We start from the raw sequence: 16,313 nt of genomic DNA on the forward strand, positions 1-16,313 counted from the left end.
TCAGAGTCCTCATTTATAAAGAGTTATAGCAAGGACAAATGTTACCACAGTCCTTGACCTGCCTTAAAAACTGAATTTAAAAATCTTGTTAAAAATAATCACCTAGCAGTTTAGGCTGTAGGACTGTTTTTTTTTCCTTTTCCTATAAAGCAGTTACAGAAACAGACTCAGAGAATATAATGTCATCTATGAATTTTGAAATCATTAAAAAAAAAAACTTTCTTTGGAAAACAAGGGGCTAATGTGAAGCCCCCTATTTCAGACACTATGAAGATGGTAATAAAAGTACCAGGGAAAAATCATTAACAGTAAAGATAATTTCCAGCCAAGTTATGTCATAGGTTTAGCACAGGATAGGTTTATGGTAACAAATGTAGTTTCAACTTTAATAGGAGGTAATTATTCAACCATCAGCTCTGTAGATTATTGCTGTTATAAATACTTTTTGCTGAAGAGAATTAGTGTAATGTCAATCATATGCAATGTTCTAGAGGGAACCTAGGAAATGAACAGTACTAATGGCATTTCAACACCTTGAAAGTAGCTAGAATTATGAGAGTAGATAAAGACAAGGGTAAACATTATCAATTGGAAAAAAGGCAACATAAGCTCTGATGACAGCAAGAATTCCCAGGTTTTTAAAAAATTATAGCTGACATTTATTGACCATTTACTAAGAGGGATGTGCTAAGTGCCTCATATGTATTATGCTACAATAGTTTCACAATAATCTAAGAAGTAAATACTATTCTTTTTTCCCATATTAAAGAAAAGGAAGCTGATGCATAGAGAGAACAAATCACTTGTCCAAGATCACCCAACCTGCTCATCAAGTTCTGCAAAGAATTATTTTTCCGAACAAGGTAGAGCCAATGAATATAATTTATTTGGGCTTTCAAGAAGTGCATGGCATGGTTTTTAAATGAGAAATTGTTTAAAAACAAAACCAAATGGTGATTGAGCTAAATGTTTTGCAGTGGATTACAAAATCCACTTAACAATATGCACCAAAGAACAGAGATGAATTAGTATCTTTATGATGGCAATATCAGTACTAATCCTTGCAAATGGATCCTGGGTTAACCTTATTTTACATTTCAAAAATGACATAGAAGAGATAGTGGCATTGCGAGTCTGAATTTGCAGATGATATTGATATTTTTCAAAGAATAAAATGCTAAGCTACTACAAAAGCAGCTCGCAAAGCATGAGGAAGCTCAACAGTGACAGACGACCTTCAATGTGGGCCAGTAGGCAATGCAGCTGGAGAAAACTAATCCATGTACTCTTAATAATAAGCACTAAACTATTAGTTTGGTAGGGAATGGAATTTTGGGAGCTCTAATGGAATACAGTTCTATGACAAAAAGGCCAAGAAAAGAACATGCATCTCTAGGAAGAGTTTCGAAAACAATATAACAAGCATAATATTTTGTAATTAATAAAACACCCCCATGCCCATATTTTTTAGATATTAATTCATTTTTTGTTGAGATCATTGTAGCTTCATATGTAGTTACAAGAAATAATAGAAGGATCCCTTGTCCATGTTGCCAATTTCCCCTAATGGTATCATATCTACAAATAAAATTCTATTTGACTCCATCTGGAATACATTATGCAGGTCAGGTAAATGTATATTAAGAAAGGTACAGGGTTCTAGAGATGGTTTAGATCATAGGACCTGAAATAAATATGTGAAGAGGGGTTATAACAGGTTATTCAACTATAAATCTAGGTCCCTTCAGGTTGACAAAACAAACTCAGGAGTGGATAAAGAAAATATGACTTTCATAACACATTAATAGAGTATATAGGTTGGCTATGGGCTTAATTTCAAATTCTAGAATATTAGAACCATGGGGACTTAATATTTAGACCGGATAGCTAATAGTATAGTGTGAAGCACTAAACTATGGAGTCTGACTGGGAAACCCTCCCTTCCTCCCATTTCCTCCCAACCTCTACCACTCAGTAGCTGTGGGACCTTCAGCAAGTTACACTAACTCTCCAAGCTTATTTCCTCATCTTCCATCTGGGGATAATAATGGCACCTACCTCATTCAGGACTGTGAACATAAAACAGGGAAACCCATGTAACAATGTCTGACACAAATGAAAATGTCATTGTTAGTGCTGTTAATAATACTGATGGCATGCATTTAAAAGCTTTTAAAAGGGTGTTTCTAAATCTTGGCACTATTGACATCTTGGACCAGATAATTCTTTATTGGGGTGGTGGGGTGGACATTGGGGGTTCCTTACATTGCAGGATGTTCAGAAGCATCCTTGGCCTCTACTCATTAAATGTGGCACTCACCTTCAAGCTGCGATACTGAAAATGTCCCTAGATAATGCCAAATATCCCCAAGGTAGGGAGAGAGGAAGGTAGAGAGATGAAAAAAAAAAAATCAACCCTGACTGAAAACCACTACTTTAAAGAAACTGAAAAGATGAAGTACTACTTTCTACAGTGGTAGCCATTTCTTAATGTTAAAGCAACAGGTGGTACATACTGAAAATATAAAAAGGTTCAGGAAGGACTTAGAAATAATACATATACATACACATTGACCCATAATAAACAAAGTTTCTAAAGAATATTTGGAATTCTGTGCACTTACAAGGTTGAAGTAATGGACCCCCTCTTACCAACTTTCAAACAGTGTCTGGACTACTGCCAGATAGGATGAAACACCAAGTTATGTAGATGCCCCACCTAGTGGGATACTTGAGATGTCCCCTTTTCCAGAAGGCCAATTATAAACTCCACCTGCAGCAAGAACGCATTGCATGGTACTCTCTAGAGAAGCTCTGGAGTACTGTGCTCTAGAAAGTGTTCCTAAATCTACCTGCCCCTCAGAATTATGAGAGGGAGAATTTCAAACATGGAGATTTTTCAGGCTTCAACCTACATTTAAATTTTTCCTTTTAAGATAGAGAGCTCAGACATCTGGAAGTGTAATAATCACTCCCAAGTAATTGGGAACTTCTGGTCAAGTGGACAGTGTCTTGAAATGTGAGAGAGAAGGCCAGGTCCTCTTTAACTCTGCCCCATCCTAACTTCAACATCAGGAAAAGACCTACAAACCATGAAGAATTCTTTATGGGAATAATTATAGCCTGTATTAGTTTTTTGTAATAATCAACATTAGGAACAAGGCTCTTACCCAAATAGTTAGATTTGAAAATCAAGATTTTACAGTAAAAGAATTAATTAGAAACTGCTGTGGCATTATTATTTCTAGTAATAAGTCTTTAGTTATCACTGGTGACAGCTTTTGCCACAAACTCCAAACTATTCAATCACCTGTGGTCACACAGAACAGGGGTTACTATGCTTAGTCATGTGGAACAAACAGTCCTTCTGCAAACTTAGAAAATGACAAGCAGTTGAAAAGAAATTTTCATTCCATTTTCTGTTCAACAACACCAGAATAGATCCTTACTAATGCAACAGAGGAAGCATTTGCTTCAACTGTAAGAGGCTATTGATGTAGTTCGGATTTTTGAGCCTAAGTGCTTTCGGGGTTTCCATATCAAATTAGGCAATTTGCAACCTACAAGTAGGGTGACTAGTTGTCACAGATTGCCTAGGACTAAGAATTCCAAGCATGTGTGACTTTTAATGATAAAACTGGGACATTCCTGGGCAAATTGGACATTCCATGACAATTGGTTACCCTATGTACAGTCTTGAAGTTATCTACCAGGTGTCATTTTTTCCTAAGGGCCTCTACATCTACACCCCTCAAATCTGTCCCTGTCCCTTGTCCATGTCCCATCCCACCCTTTTCTAGCCTGAGGACTTGGGTGCTCAAGCACCTTCCTCCTTCTGAAGTAAATGACTGAGCCAACTGGTCACTGACCCTGAGTTGTAAGTCCATGTTTTCCATGAAACTGAGGTGAAGCAGAGTCAAAGAGAACCTGAGAGAACCTGGTCTTCTCTCTCATAATTCAAGACACTTAAATAATGGTTCCCACCATTTGGGAGTGTTTATGAAATATAAATATTACAAGACTTCTACCCCAGACTGTCTAAAGATAAGGACTAAGAATCCTTGCAGAAGCTTGCAAAGCTTCCTGGTAATTGTGATGTGCAGGAAGTCTCACAAACACTATTTAGAACACAGTGCTCCTCCAGGGGTACCATGAAATGTGTTTTTGCTGCAAGTGCAGTTCATAATTGCATTGCCAGAGTGGAGACACATTTCAGGTATTTTACTAGGTAGGACTGATCTTTGCAATACATAAACCCAAGTTAAAACCCAATACTTTGATCTCAAGATGTAGAGAGTATAATGCTTTGCTAAGATCATCATTTCAAATGCCTACTGAAAAAGTTTTACTTTACTGGTCAGGTCCTAATTGAGTCTAAAGAAAGCTTGAAACCTATTTATGTCATACCAATTTATAGTTATAAATGTTTGCTTTTAATAGTGAACTGGTAGCATATTATGTCCAGAAATTCCTGTAAAAATCACCCTTGGGCTTTGTCTTTGTTATAGCAATTATTGATATCAAAAATAAGTAATTGAATATTTATATACATGTAAGGCTCAGGGCTAGATGTTATACTTTGGGAAAGGACAAAATTTTAAATTACTATATTCCTTTATAGACTTATGGCCATTTGTACTATTATGTGATCACACTCTCAAAAGAGATTTATACACACATAAAAACTAGCTTCGAGATTTTCAAAGATCACTCTAGAAATCCCTTCACAGGGCCTAAGACTCTAAATGAGCAAACATTTCTTCCTTCTGAGTGACACATGGAATAGAAATATAGGACCTTCCTATAAACACTTATCTTGGAAGCCAATGAGACTAAACGATCCCATAAATTAATCTGTGAAAACCTAGTCTAAATGCTTGCCAATTTGGCAATATTCCTGCCAAATGAAGAGACTTCTTAGGTCCCTAAAAACATCTAGCAGGTGGTTTCCAGATTGTGTCAAAGGGTTATTGGAAAATTAGAGAAGAAAGGTGTCAAATAAATATTACAAGTTTCAATATAAGGGCTGGAGCTTCTTCACTTTCCCCATATCAAGTTTCATGCAGTCATTTTAGCTAAATGAGACTCCTTATTCACAAAGACTACAAAGGTGAAAAACATCAAGATGGGTTTTTGAAAACTTGTGAGAAATCTTGACTAGTACACACATAGTGAAAACGTCTCTTTTTCATAGACTCTCTTGGAAGGGCTCTGGAACATCTCAGATTCACCTACATTTTGGAAAATTCAGTACCCAACCCACAAGTCTCCTTTGTAAGGAACCTTCTGTCCATTTCTGCCATTTAACACTTAACATGAAATGTATTGATGGTTCCTTTGTATGGGCAATTCCTACATGAACTCAGTATGTATTTCCATTACACAAGGAGTGTTAATAAAGTTGTCCAAATCCTGTCCATCCAGGATGAGAAAATGCAAAACTACTCCTGATCTTTGGAGAATATAAGACAATACATGCACTTAAAAGTCATCATGTAAAATTAAAAAAAATATATATCCATATCCAACATGCAAATATTGTACAATTCTGCCAGATACTTGTGTAGCTACACAAAACATCAAATAACTCAAAAGTTAATTTATATCTGGCTTAAGATTTCTTTATGTGTTTTGTATGTGGTTTGTTGGGGTTGGTAGAAGAAGAAGAGTGTGTCTAATAATCTGACTTAAACCTCTAATTAGATCGACATTGGGCTCTGCCCATTTTACTTGCCTCCCATCCAAACACAATGGCCAACAGAACAAGGGTAGCTCACCAGACAATAATGACACCCAACTAGCCACCTGCATCCATGAGGAAATAATTTATCACTTAACAGCAGGTTTGCACCTGGCCTCAGTGTCCTTACTGTGAAGTGTATTATTTCACAGGTTTGTTTAAAAATTTAATATAAAATATACAAAGTACTTAGGACAGTGTCTGGATCACAAAAGTCTTCAATAACAGTAGCTACCATTAATAGCTTTATTATTGGCCACTATTATTAATATGCTTAGTTGTTAATATTCTTAATTAATAAACACTGGAAGTTTTGCCTACTTAGACCATATGGATCTGTTTTAAACAGTAATGTTTTAAATGAACTATTAATAATCATACTGAAACACTCTACCTTCTTAAATCTCTTCCTTCAATTCTTGAAACTAAAGGGCATCTCATGAAGCAAGCTCACTTAAGCCAATTTTACCACCTATCTAGAAACCAGTTTACAAACCCCTGATCTATTTGTGTTACAAAAGATAAGCTGTGCTCTCATTTCTACTCATATAAATTAGTGTTTCTTTTCTATCTAAATCTTTCAGGGAGCATTAGTTTGCCTTCTGCTTACTAGTCAATCTACCATTCCTGGGATTAAAACCAGAGAAATTATCAGACAAATGAGAACCAATTTTGAGACTTTTCAACACAGACGTTAATGCTAAAAAAAAATTGAGACAAAAAAAGACAATATAGGATCAGAATGAGCTACACCACTCACCTCCACTTTCCTATGTTGATGAATCATCTTACAAGCAGGTAATAGAAGAAAGGAAGTAGTAATGTTAAAACTATCCCATCACTGAATACCTCAAAAATACCATGACAATCGACAGTACAGATTATCTACATGCAGTGATAGAAAATGAGCACACTACTTGTTTGTCACAGGAGGCCAATCGGGCATTCATTAGGACCAGGAGTAGTGGTGGATGTTTTTCACCTGACACCTATTTATGCATAGTCTGATGCTTGGCCCCCAGCTGGAGAGAATCTCTGTATCAGAACACACCTTAATTCTTCCTGCACCGTCTCAGCTCCCCCACTGCACCTCTTCAGCTTTTCTGTTGCACCAGGCATGGTTTCCCACAAGAGGCCAGGTTTAGGAGAAAGCAGCAAGAGCCTGAACTATCCTGATGGTACATGTGAGGACATTCCCCCACCTCAGCCTCTTACCTGCAACATCTGCGCCTTCTGCAAGCACACTCTGGGTCGACACTGGGTCTGGGTCCTTGAGTCCATGCACCTGAGCAGCTTCTTCCTGGTTTGTCAAAAATGCAGAGCACAGATCAGTTTCTAGGGCTTGGAGCTTGAGCAAGGAATTCTGCCAGCAAAAGCAGAACATCAGGCTAGCTAAGTAACTGCCTAATACACAACAGTAAGTCCGCAGTTCCTGTAGAACACCTTCCTCCAGCGCCTGGCAGGAGGAGGATCTCAACCACAGCTGCTTCAGGCAGAGCTGATTGTACCAGAATCAGGTACACATTATTCCACATGCAACCTCAGTTTCTGCCTCATTTCAATCCTAACGTATTTGGCTTTATATGTCACACACGGGACTGGTGATTTCGTCAGCAAGAGACGCTGCACCAAGAGAACCAATCTGAGACGGTATCTGCTTCCCGGGTGCTTGAGGCTTTACGCTTTGCAAGTGTTTCATTCATTGTGCTGACATCAGGAGCAAGTGATATTAGGCCCCTCCCAGGCTACCATTCATAAAAGCCAGCATCCCTTAACCTCCGAACACTGCAGCAGACTGCAGTGCATAAAGAGTTACTGCTGCAGAGACTGCCTAGCATCTGGGAGCTGCTTCTGGGCTCCCTGATCTACATCTGTATGTGTGTGTGTGTGTGTGGGGGGGGGGGTGTATGCATGCATGTGTGTGTGTGTGTGTGTGTGTGTGTGTGTGTCTTCTGAAGTTGTTCCTCTCACATGGAATGGCTATCACTGCCTTTATCAGGAGCAGAGTGGAAGAAGCAAGGCAGAGGGCCCTGGTCACTGAGTGTGACCCAGCCACTGAGGGAGAAGCAATTTCTGAGCTCCCAGAACAACCCTACCCCACCCCCTTCATTTCCCATTTTAAATTTATCTCATGGTTCTTAATAAGAATAGAGTCATACAGACTGATGCATGTATCCTGCCATGATGCAGATACCCAGCAAATTAATTCCCCTGACCAGGTGAAAGTGAGTCACGCCTGAGGCCTTGGCCAGGAGCCACTCCCCTGCAACAGGAAAGCTCTGCAGGCCTCAGCAGCTCCTCCACCCACAGAGCTCCTGGCAGGGGTGGCTACCTGCAGTGGAGCCAGTGATCCTGTGCCTACTATGACTCTCCCATACACACACACACACTCTATTGAGAGTCTACTCCCCATACACCTTCATACCCAACCATCACACCCTACTCCATACACATACCCCCATTCCTATCCCACACATACTCTCACACCCTACCTCATATATACCTTCACCTCCTGTTCTCCACACCCTCATGTCCAACCCCCTACCTTCGCACTACTTTGCACATACAATGTAACCCACAAATAACCACATATAAACTCTCGTTCCTACCCTTCACACTCATCCCTTATATCCCCTACTGCACACACACACACACACACACATGCACACGGAAGCACCCTACCTTACACCCTACATACACCCTCATACTCAACTCCCACTCTCACATCTATTCAGTACACACACACACCTACCCCCATATACACCCTTATACCTTACCTCACATAAGCACCTACCCCCAACATCTCCTCACACTGAACTCCTCCCCTTATACAATACCCACTCCCACACCCATACCCTCATCCATGCTGTTTATGTGAGCAAATATGAGCCCAAAGCAGTGTTTTCAAAGTTGTTCACTGCTAAGTGGGCTCCAGATACCTCCTGTGCTGTGCTCAGAGATGAAGGTACAAACCTCCTTTGTGCTCAGGGGTTGCTGATTGAGACCACACAGTTCAGATGAGACATCTACCTGAGACCAGATCACTTTTTTACTGCTCTCTCCTCCTTTCTGGGATGCTCTCCCAGAAGCTGAGTGTGGAAGTCAGAGCCTGAGGTTACTGACAGGAGGTATAGAGGAATAAGAACACCAAGTTTCTGAAAAGAATTCCAACCATCTGGGAAGCAAAAAGAATAATTCCAGGCAAGCTTCCTACTGAAGGACCTTGGAAATGAGCACAACCTTTAAAAAAGAGCAAAACTATTCTGAAGATTAAGAAATGACACCATGAGAAGGTAAAGTGGTACAGCTGCTATAGAAAACAGAATAACATTTCCTCAAAAAATTAAAAAAGGACTACCATATGATCCAGCAATTCTGCGACTGTGTATATACCCTAAAAGGATTGAGAGCAGGGACTCAAACAGATATTTGTATACCTATATTCATAGCAATATTTACAATAGACAAGAGGTATATTATGGGATGAATTGTGTCTCCCCCAAATTTATATGTTGAAGACCTAACCCCAATGTAACTGTATTTGGAGATTTTAAGGGTAAAATGAGGTATAAGGGTGTAGTCCAAATTCAATATGATTGGTATAATTATAATTACAGAGAGAAAGAGACACCAGGGATGCACACACAGAGGAAAGGCCACGTGAGAAGGTGGCTATTTGCCAGCCAAGGAGAAAGTCTTCAGGAGAAACCCAACTCTGCCAGCACCTTGACATTCAGCCTCCAGAACTGTGAGAAAATAAACGTTTGTTGTTTCAGCCACCCAGTCTTTTTTTTAATGGCAACTTTAACAGAGTATTGGCAGACTAATACAAGGTAGAACCAACCCAAGCGTCCATTGACAGATGAATTGATAAAATGTGATATACATACAATGGAGTATTATTTAGCCTTGAAAAGGAAGAAAATTCTGACACATGTTACAACAAACATGAAGCCTGATGACATTTTGCTAAGTGAAATAAGACATTCACAAAAGGACAATATCTAGGGTAATAAAATTAATAGAAATAGAAAATAGTGGTTGCCAGGGGTTGGTGGTGAGGGAAAGGAGGTTAGGTTTAATGGGTACAAAATCTCAGATAGGAAAGATGAATAAAGTTCTGGAGATGGATGGTGGTGATAGTTTCACAACAATGTGAGTGTACTTAATACCAATGAACTGTATGTTTGAAAATGGTTAAAGTAGTAAATGTTATATATATATATATTACTATAATTTAAAAAGTAAAAGTGAAGAGAAAGAAAGAAGAAAGAAATAAAGGTAAGAGAAAGAAAGAAAGAAAGAAAGAAAGAAAGAAAGAAAGAAATTCCTCCCCTCCATTTAGAGGGAGGATGTAGAACCAGCAGCTTCTTGCAGATTCCATGTTTTCTTGTATATTCTACAAAGCAGAGGAGGACATGTCAGCTCTGCTACATCCTATTCATCTGACTTTGGGCAAGCATCTGGGCTATTCTAAACCTTGGTTTCTTCATCTGTAAAAAAAAGGCAATAATAACACTAACAATGACAGCTGTTGTAAGAATTAAATGGAAGAACACATGAAATGCACTTTGCACAGCACCAGCATATAGTAAACACTCAAGGACTGAACACTGGGTTTATTATGAATTATCTCTACACCCCAGAGGCTGCTGGGTAGAGCTCTTGTCATGTGCAAGGCCAAACTCTATACCAATTCTAAGGCCTTGACTCATAACTTCATCTCCCAGGGCCCGACTGTCTGCATCTGCCTATAAAGGTCCTGAGACTGGATGACTTCTAAGTTCCTTTCCAGCTTTATTTTTTATTTTTTTTAATGTTTATTTATTTTGGAGAGAGAGAGTGCATGTGAATGGGGAGAGACAGAGAGAGAGGGAAACACAGAATCTGAAGCAGGCTTCAGGCTGTGAGCTATCAGCACAGAGCCCAACATGGGGCTCGAACCCATGAACTGTGAAATCATGACCTGAGCCCAAGTCGGATACTTAACCAAGACTGAGCCACCCAGGTGCCCTCCTTTCCAACTTTAAATGAAAGGAAAGCAAACATGCATATACTGAGGATGGTGCACAGAATGTCACAAAGTAGGTGCTTAGACAATGTTTCTGGAACTGAATAAAGTGTAAATAGCAAAGAATTTCAATGCATAGGACTATCAGCTCACATTCACATTCAAAGGCTACTGAACTCCCACAGGGAGTGAGATATGATGCTGAGACCCAATTGTGGCTAGAAGTGGTAACTGGGTTGTCATCCATCTTCCTCTCCCACTTCCTCCCTTGTACTCATACTGAAGCAAAATCAAAACTTGCTTGATTAAGTTTGCCAAAGGAGATCCATCTGCTTGGCTGATTTATTCCTTTCTGAGAAACCAGATAAGTGTAAGATTAAAGGAATGGAGGAGAAAACAAGTGACAAATGAAACAGGAGAGAGAAGATGAAGGTCTCAATGGACAAGTAGAAGGGGAAAAAATAGGCTGCTATAACTGAGAATAAGAAAGCAGAATGGAAGAAACTATGCAGACCAGCTGTCATCAACTATGTCCCTTCCCCACCCCCAAACTGACCCTTTACCTGAAGATGACCTGCTGCTCCCCAATATAAGAACAGAAAGTGGGAACTTGGACACCATGTGTGGAACAGGTCCATAAAGGAATACCTGTCCTGATGACTAGGAAACCCAGGACAGGGATGAGAGTGGGGACTTTACCTGTGAACAATCTATGCCACTGTCACATGTCCTTCCAGTGGGCAACAGAAGACATCTGGCCAGCCATCAGGGCTGAGTCCCACAGAGCCACCCTTGAGAAGGCCCATGGACAACTCAAACTGCACAAACAAGGGTCATACTTCTACATAAATGTCACAGCACACATGCAGCTCCTAAGCTCTAGCAGCTTTAAATGCACAGAGAGATGCACTAGGCTCTGGTGAGACTGATATCAGACCCTTCCTAATGAGGCTTCCTCTCTACTGGGGAGACAGCCATAAAACAAGGAAACAAATCAAACAATAATGTCAGTTTCTACTGTCATAGGGTGATGGAGGAAAGAAACCATAAGCCCAAGGAAAGAGTAAACATCTATTTCACTCTGATTATCCTTGACTTTGTGATCTTTAATGTAGGAACATGCTTTTGCTCTACAGAAAAATTAAGGGCAGTAAATCCCCGGTGTCTTTGTGCTACCTCAATGGAACCCTTCTCTAACTAGGACCCCCACCCTCTGTGAAGCTGCCCCCAGCCCATCCCTCAGGGGTGGGCTGCTAGCACTTTTCCATGTTTATATTCCAAGTCTGCATGAATGGGTCTCTAGGATCTGCAGGAAAATTGAACAAAGGCTGATGGATCCTCTAAAGAAAAATGACTACCTCTCTTTTCCACCTCTTGCATCTGGGTATGAAAAAAAACAAAGACAAGTCAGTGAAACCTAGGTGTGGCTTTCTAAAAGCTAATTTCTCTCTTTTACATAATGGAAAACATGCTACTTGTTTTAGAAAATACTATACTCACTTTTCTCTCCTATGCAATTACCAAATCTCTCTTTAGTTTGGTTGGAATGGAGAACACCCACACAGGCTGGATAGTTAAATACTATTTTAAGGTGCCTTTGTCTGCAATTCACCAGTGGCAGAGTAGGGACAGCTTACTTTTAATTTCTGTGAAGAGATTTAGTTGTCCTCTCACATCCCTTTATCTAAGAACTGTATACAGATTCTCTATAGTGATGTGAAGATCGAACTGGAAATTTGCTAAAAGTTGGGGATACAACTGGGTCTCTGAACATCCTCAGTTCTACTTACCACTATTCTTCCATGATTTTAATGTTTTCTATGCATATTTCCTCAATTACCCACCTCCCTAACACACACACATACACACATAGGCACACACATAATATCCCCTCTTTGCATTTGCTTCCTGACCCCACCTCCCCAGGCCTGATTTAGCTATAGTTGCTTCACAGTCAAATTTCTATAAATTTCTTGAGCCAGTTTTTATTACCTTACCTAAGTAGAGCCCCTCAATTTCTCTGTTAGCATCTCATTTATTTTCTTTCTAATACTTGATATAATATGTAAATTCATTCATTTCCTTACTTGTTTATTGGCTCTTTCTAGCTCCAAATGGGCTGGCAATATGCTTCCATTTTTCACTACCATACCTAGCACAATGAGTATCACAGGAGACAACCAATAAAAACATTGCCATTGCATATTAATTTTGATTTCCTGGACTCTTTAGGCCCTTCTGAGTACCAATTTCAAGCTGCCCTGTTGCCCTGGTCCAGAAAATTTAAAATCATTACAAATCACTAGGGAATTTACTGAAGATGTGCATTCACTCAGGGACTACCCCAGAGATTCAGATTCTGTGGTCCAGGACAGGGTCATTTAGATACAGGAGGTCCAAGATCTATACTTTAAAGATATAGTTCCTATTCCCTCAGGATTTGGCTCACTCTAAATGCTGTCTTACTTGCCTGAGTCCCTGTCCCTGGGACAATAGCTTTTCCATGACTCCTTGCCCTCTGATACCCTCATTATTCTCCTGCCCTGGACTCCCCTTGATGGCTGCCGCTCTGCCGCCCCCCCGCCCCCACCTCCACACACATACCAAGACACATAAAGTATGAAGTGCTCAGAAGCAAGGCAATGTTGCCTCCTGAATTGTTGTTGCGGATCTCTGAATGTTCCTGCCAAAGAAGTGGGACTTCCCCCAATAGTAATGTCTATAAGAAAATGCCAAATTGACCCTGCCCCAAGAAAGACTGGGATTTTGGCTAATTTCTTTGGGGCCTGTGTTGCTTATATCCCAGCACGTTTTTCAGCCAGGTCTAAATGAAGGATGACACAACTCAGCTCAGCCTCCCTCTGCTCCAGATGATCAGCTATCACCCCCACAATCCCCTATGGAGAAATTCAATGCAAGGGAACAAACTATTCACTTCTAGGGGCCCTTTGTTGACAGCAGGATCTAGGTCATAGTCTGATGTTACCAGGATTTCTTTTTAAACAAGGACAACATCACCACAACACACAATAACCCAAACCAAATTTCCTTTTAGATGGATGATTTCAACCTGGGAAGGGGGAGTCCTGTACTTCATTTCATCTCTGTTGTGGTGTCCTTGTTATGTTCACCTTAGTGAATAAATATGAAAATGAGATGTTTGGAAGAGAATAATACAGTTTTATGAACTCATATTTTAATTCAGGACTCTGAACTTTTCTAGATGATAAGACATTGATTTTCTAAAACTACAATGTGTCTCATTTTCAATTTATAGTGTGGATTTCAATACTTTGTCTTTGGAGCTATTAAGGTCCTATTAAAAGGACAAGTATGAAAGTGAATAGCTACCTCCCCCCCACAAAAAATTCATACTTTCCAAAACATCAGTTATAACCCAAGGGCTGAAGTCCACAAGTGTAGTCTGTGTTGTAACCCATACATTAATTCTTACTGGTATTTCTGTTCTAATTTCTTTTAGCTCTGAAAAATATTCTGTTTAAAAAATAAACTCAGTAAGATAGGATGATCTACAATGAAAATGCAAGAAAATCTGGAACTCCCCTACATCTGTGGATGTACCAAATTTATATGGCTACATATGTAATGATCTTCTCTGAAAAAAAACCTTGAAAACTAGCTGAACAGCTATTCTGCAACAAAGAATAAAAGGGCTACATTGAGAAGGATAGGAGAAGCAGACACACAATCTTGCCAAAAACCCCCACCCCCAGCATGGTGATCCACAATCAGGAGGAATCTCACAAATACAAAGCCCCCTGAGAAGTGAGAGGAGGGTTTCATGCCCTACATCAGGCATCCCATCCCTGGAGCCTACAGTGGATATACAAACCCCCAAAACATCTGACGTTGAAAAACAGTGGGACTCATGTCCATAAAACCCAGGGGACTGCACAGAACTGAGATACTTGAGGCCTTATATGCAGACTAACTAACCCTGAGGACTAGAGCAGAAGCAGCAGTTTGAAAAGTGCCTAAACTACATGTAAAGAAGATTCATTTGCTAATCTTTTTTAAAAATATAATCTATTGTCAAATTGGCTAACATACAGTGTGTAAAGTGTGCTCTTGGTTTTGGGGGTAGATTCCCGTGATTCATCGCTTACATACATCATTCAGTGCTCATCCCAGTAAATGCCCTCCTCAATGCTCATCACCCATTTTCCCCTCTCCCCCACACCCCCACCAACCCTCAGATTGTTCTCTGTATTTAAGGCTAATCTTAAACCATCTGCTGAAGGTGCAGGAGTCTATTAGGACTCTGTGGGGAAAGAGGCACTGGCAGGTGCCACTTTTGTACTCTTCCTCTAACTTGATAGTGCAAGCATGTGTGCCCCAGCCCTGAATTTTCCCACTGCTTTGCCAAAGTTGGCAGATGAACCCTTGCCCTGCAGTCTCCCACTGTCCTGGTATGGCCTGCCAGCACACTCCAGCCCCATGTTCTCCCATTGCCTTACTAAGGCCAGTGGGCATGCACAGTCCATATAGGGAACACTCCTTGATAATTTCACTCTTCTGGATAAGTAGGATTATATTCCTGAGTTCCATAGGACTATGACAATTGGAAATGTTTCTTGGCAGACTACTACCACCCCAGACTGAAAGACACCCCCAGTCTTTCTGCTAAAAAGGCATATTTACTTATTCTGGACCTTCAGCATGAGGGATAGACTTCAGGTTTGCCAAACATCTAGGGGCTATGGAAGTGTTCTCAAGGAACCTAAGTGGGAACACCATCATTGTGTTCTCCTTTGACCTCACTACCACACAAGCTGGTACCTCCCAGAAAAGAATGCACTCATCTGAAGTTCTGATTTTTGCAACCATCATTCAGGGGACACCTCCAGATGACCTGTCTGGAAACTATAATTGCAGTCCTTCATGAGTATATATATTTGCAAACTTTAAAAGTTGCTGCCTGAGGATCTGGCTTCCAATCACCTGAAACTAGGTGTTGACTGAGATTTCTCCCTTTGGGACACTTACATGCCTTGGCACACTCTCAAAAAGTGGGACCTACCAAGAATAAATGAGGCTGCTTAGACAATCACAAAAGTTCTAGAGACAACCAAGGACTAGGGCAAGTTTGAAAGATAAGGTTCATCTCCTACATGAGGCCACTCCTTCAAGATTCGGAGAGATAGCTGTTTCCCCTAATACATAGAAACAGACACAGAGAGTCAATCAAAATAGAAAAACAGAGAACCATGTTCCAAATAAAAGAACTAACTAAAACCTCAGGAAAAAAACCAATAAAATGTAGATAAGTAAGCTACATTATAAAGATTCAAAGTAATGATCACAAAGATGCTCACCAAACTTGGGAGAAGAATGGATGAACCCAGTGAGAACTTCAACCTCTAAAGAGATAAAGAATATAAGCAAGTACCAAACAGAAGTCACAGACCTGAAGAATATAAGAGGAATGAAAAACACACTGAAGGGAATAAACAGCAGATTAGAGGATAAAGAAAAGTGATTAGTGATGTGATAGGCAGGGTAGTAGCAATCACTCAAACTGAAGAGCACAGAAAGAAAAAA

At 40.1% G+C, this 16,313-nt stretch overlaps 1 protein-coding gene across 2 annotated transcripts in view; it reads right to left on the reverse strand.

Annotated features, from left to right (window-relative positions):
• The window catches only part of FAM13C (family with sequence similarity 13 member C), a 177,158-nt gene that overhangs the window by 55,631 nt on the left and 105,214 nt on the right, over nucleotides 1-16,313 (reverse strand). For both annotated transcript variants that reach the window (XM_049645093.1, XM_049645092.1), the window contains exon 6: nucleotides 6,956-7,040. In XM_049645093.1, the coding sequence (XP_049501050.1) occupies nucleotides 6,956-7,040 (85 nt within the window). The remainder of the gene's footprint in view (nucleotides 1-6,955; nucleotides 7,041-16,313) is intronic.

Source organism: Panthera uncia, chromosome D2, assembly GCF_023721935.1.
Source record: "Panthera uncia isolate 11264 chromosome D2, Puncia_PCG_1.0, whole genome shotgun sequence".
Classification (NCBI taxonomy): Eukaryota; Metazoa; Chordata; class Mammalia; order Carnivora; family Felidae; genus Panthera; species Panthera uncia.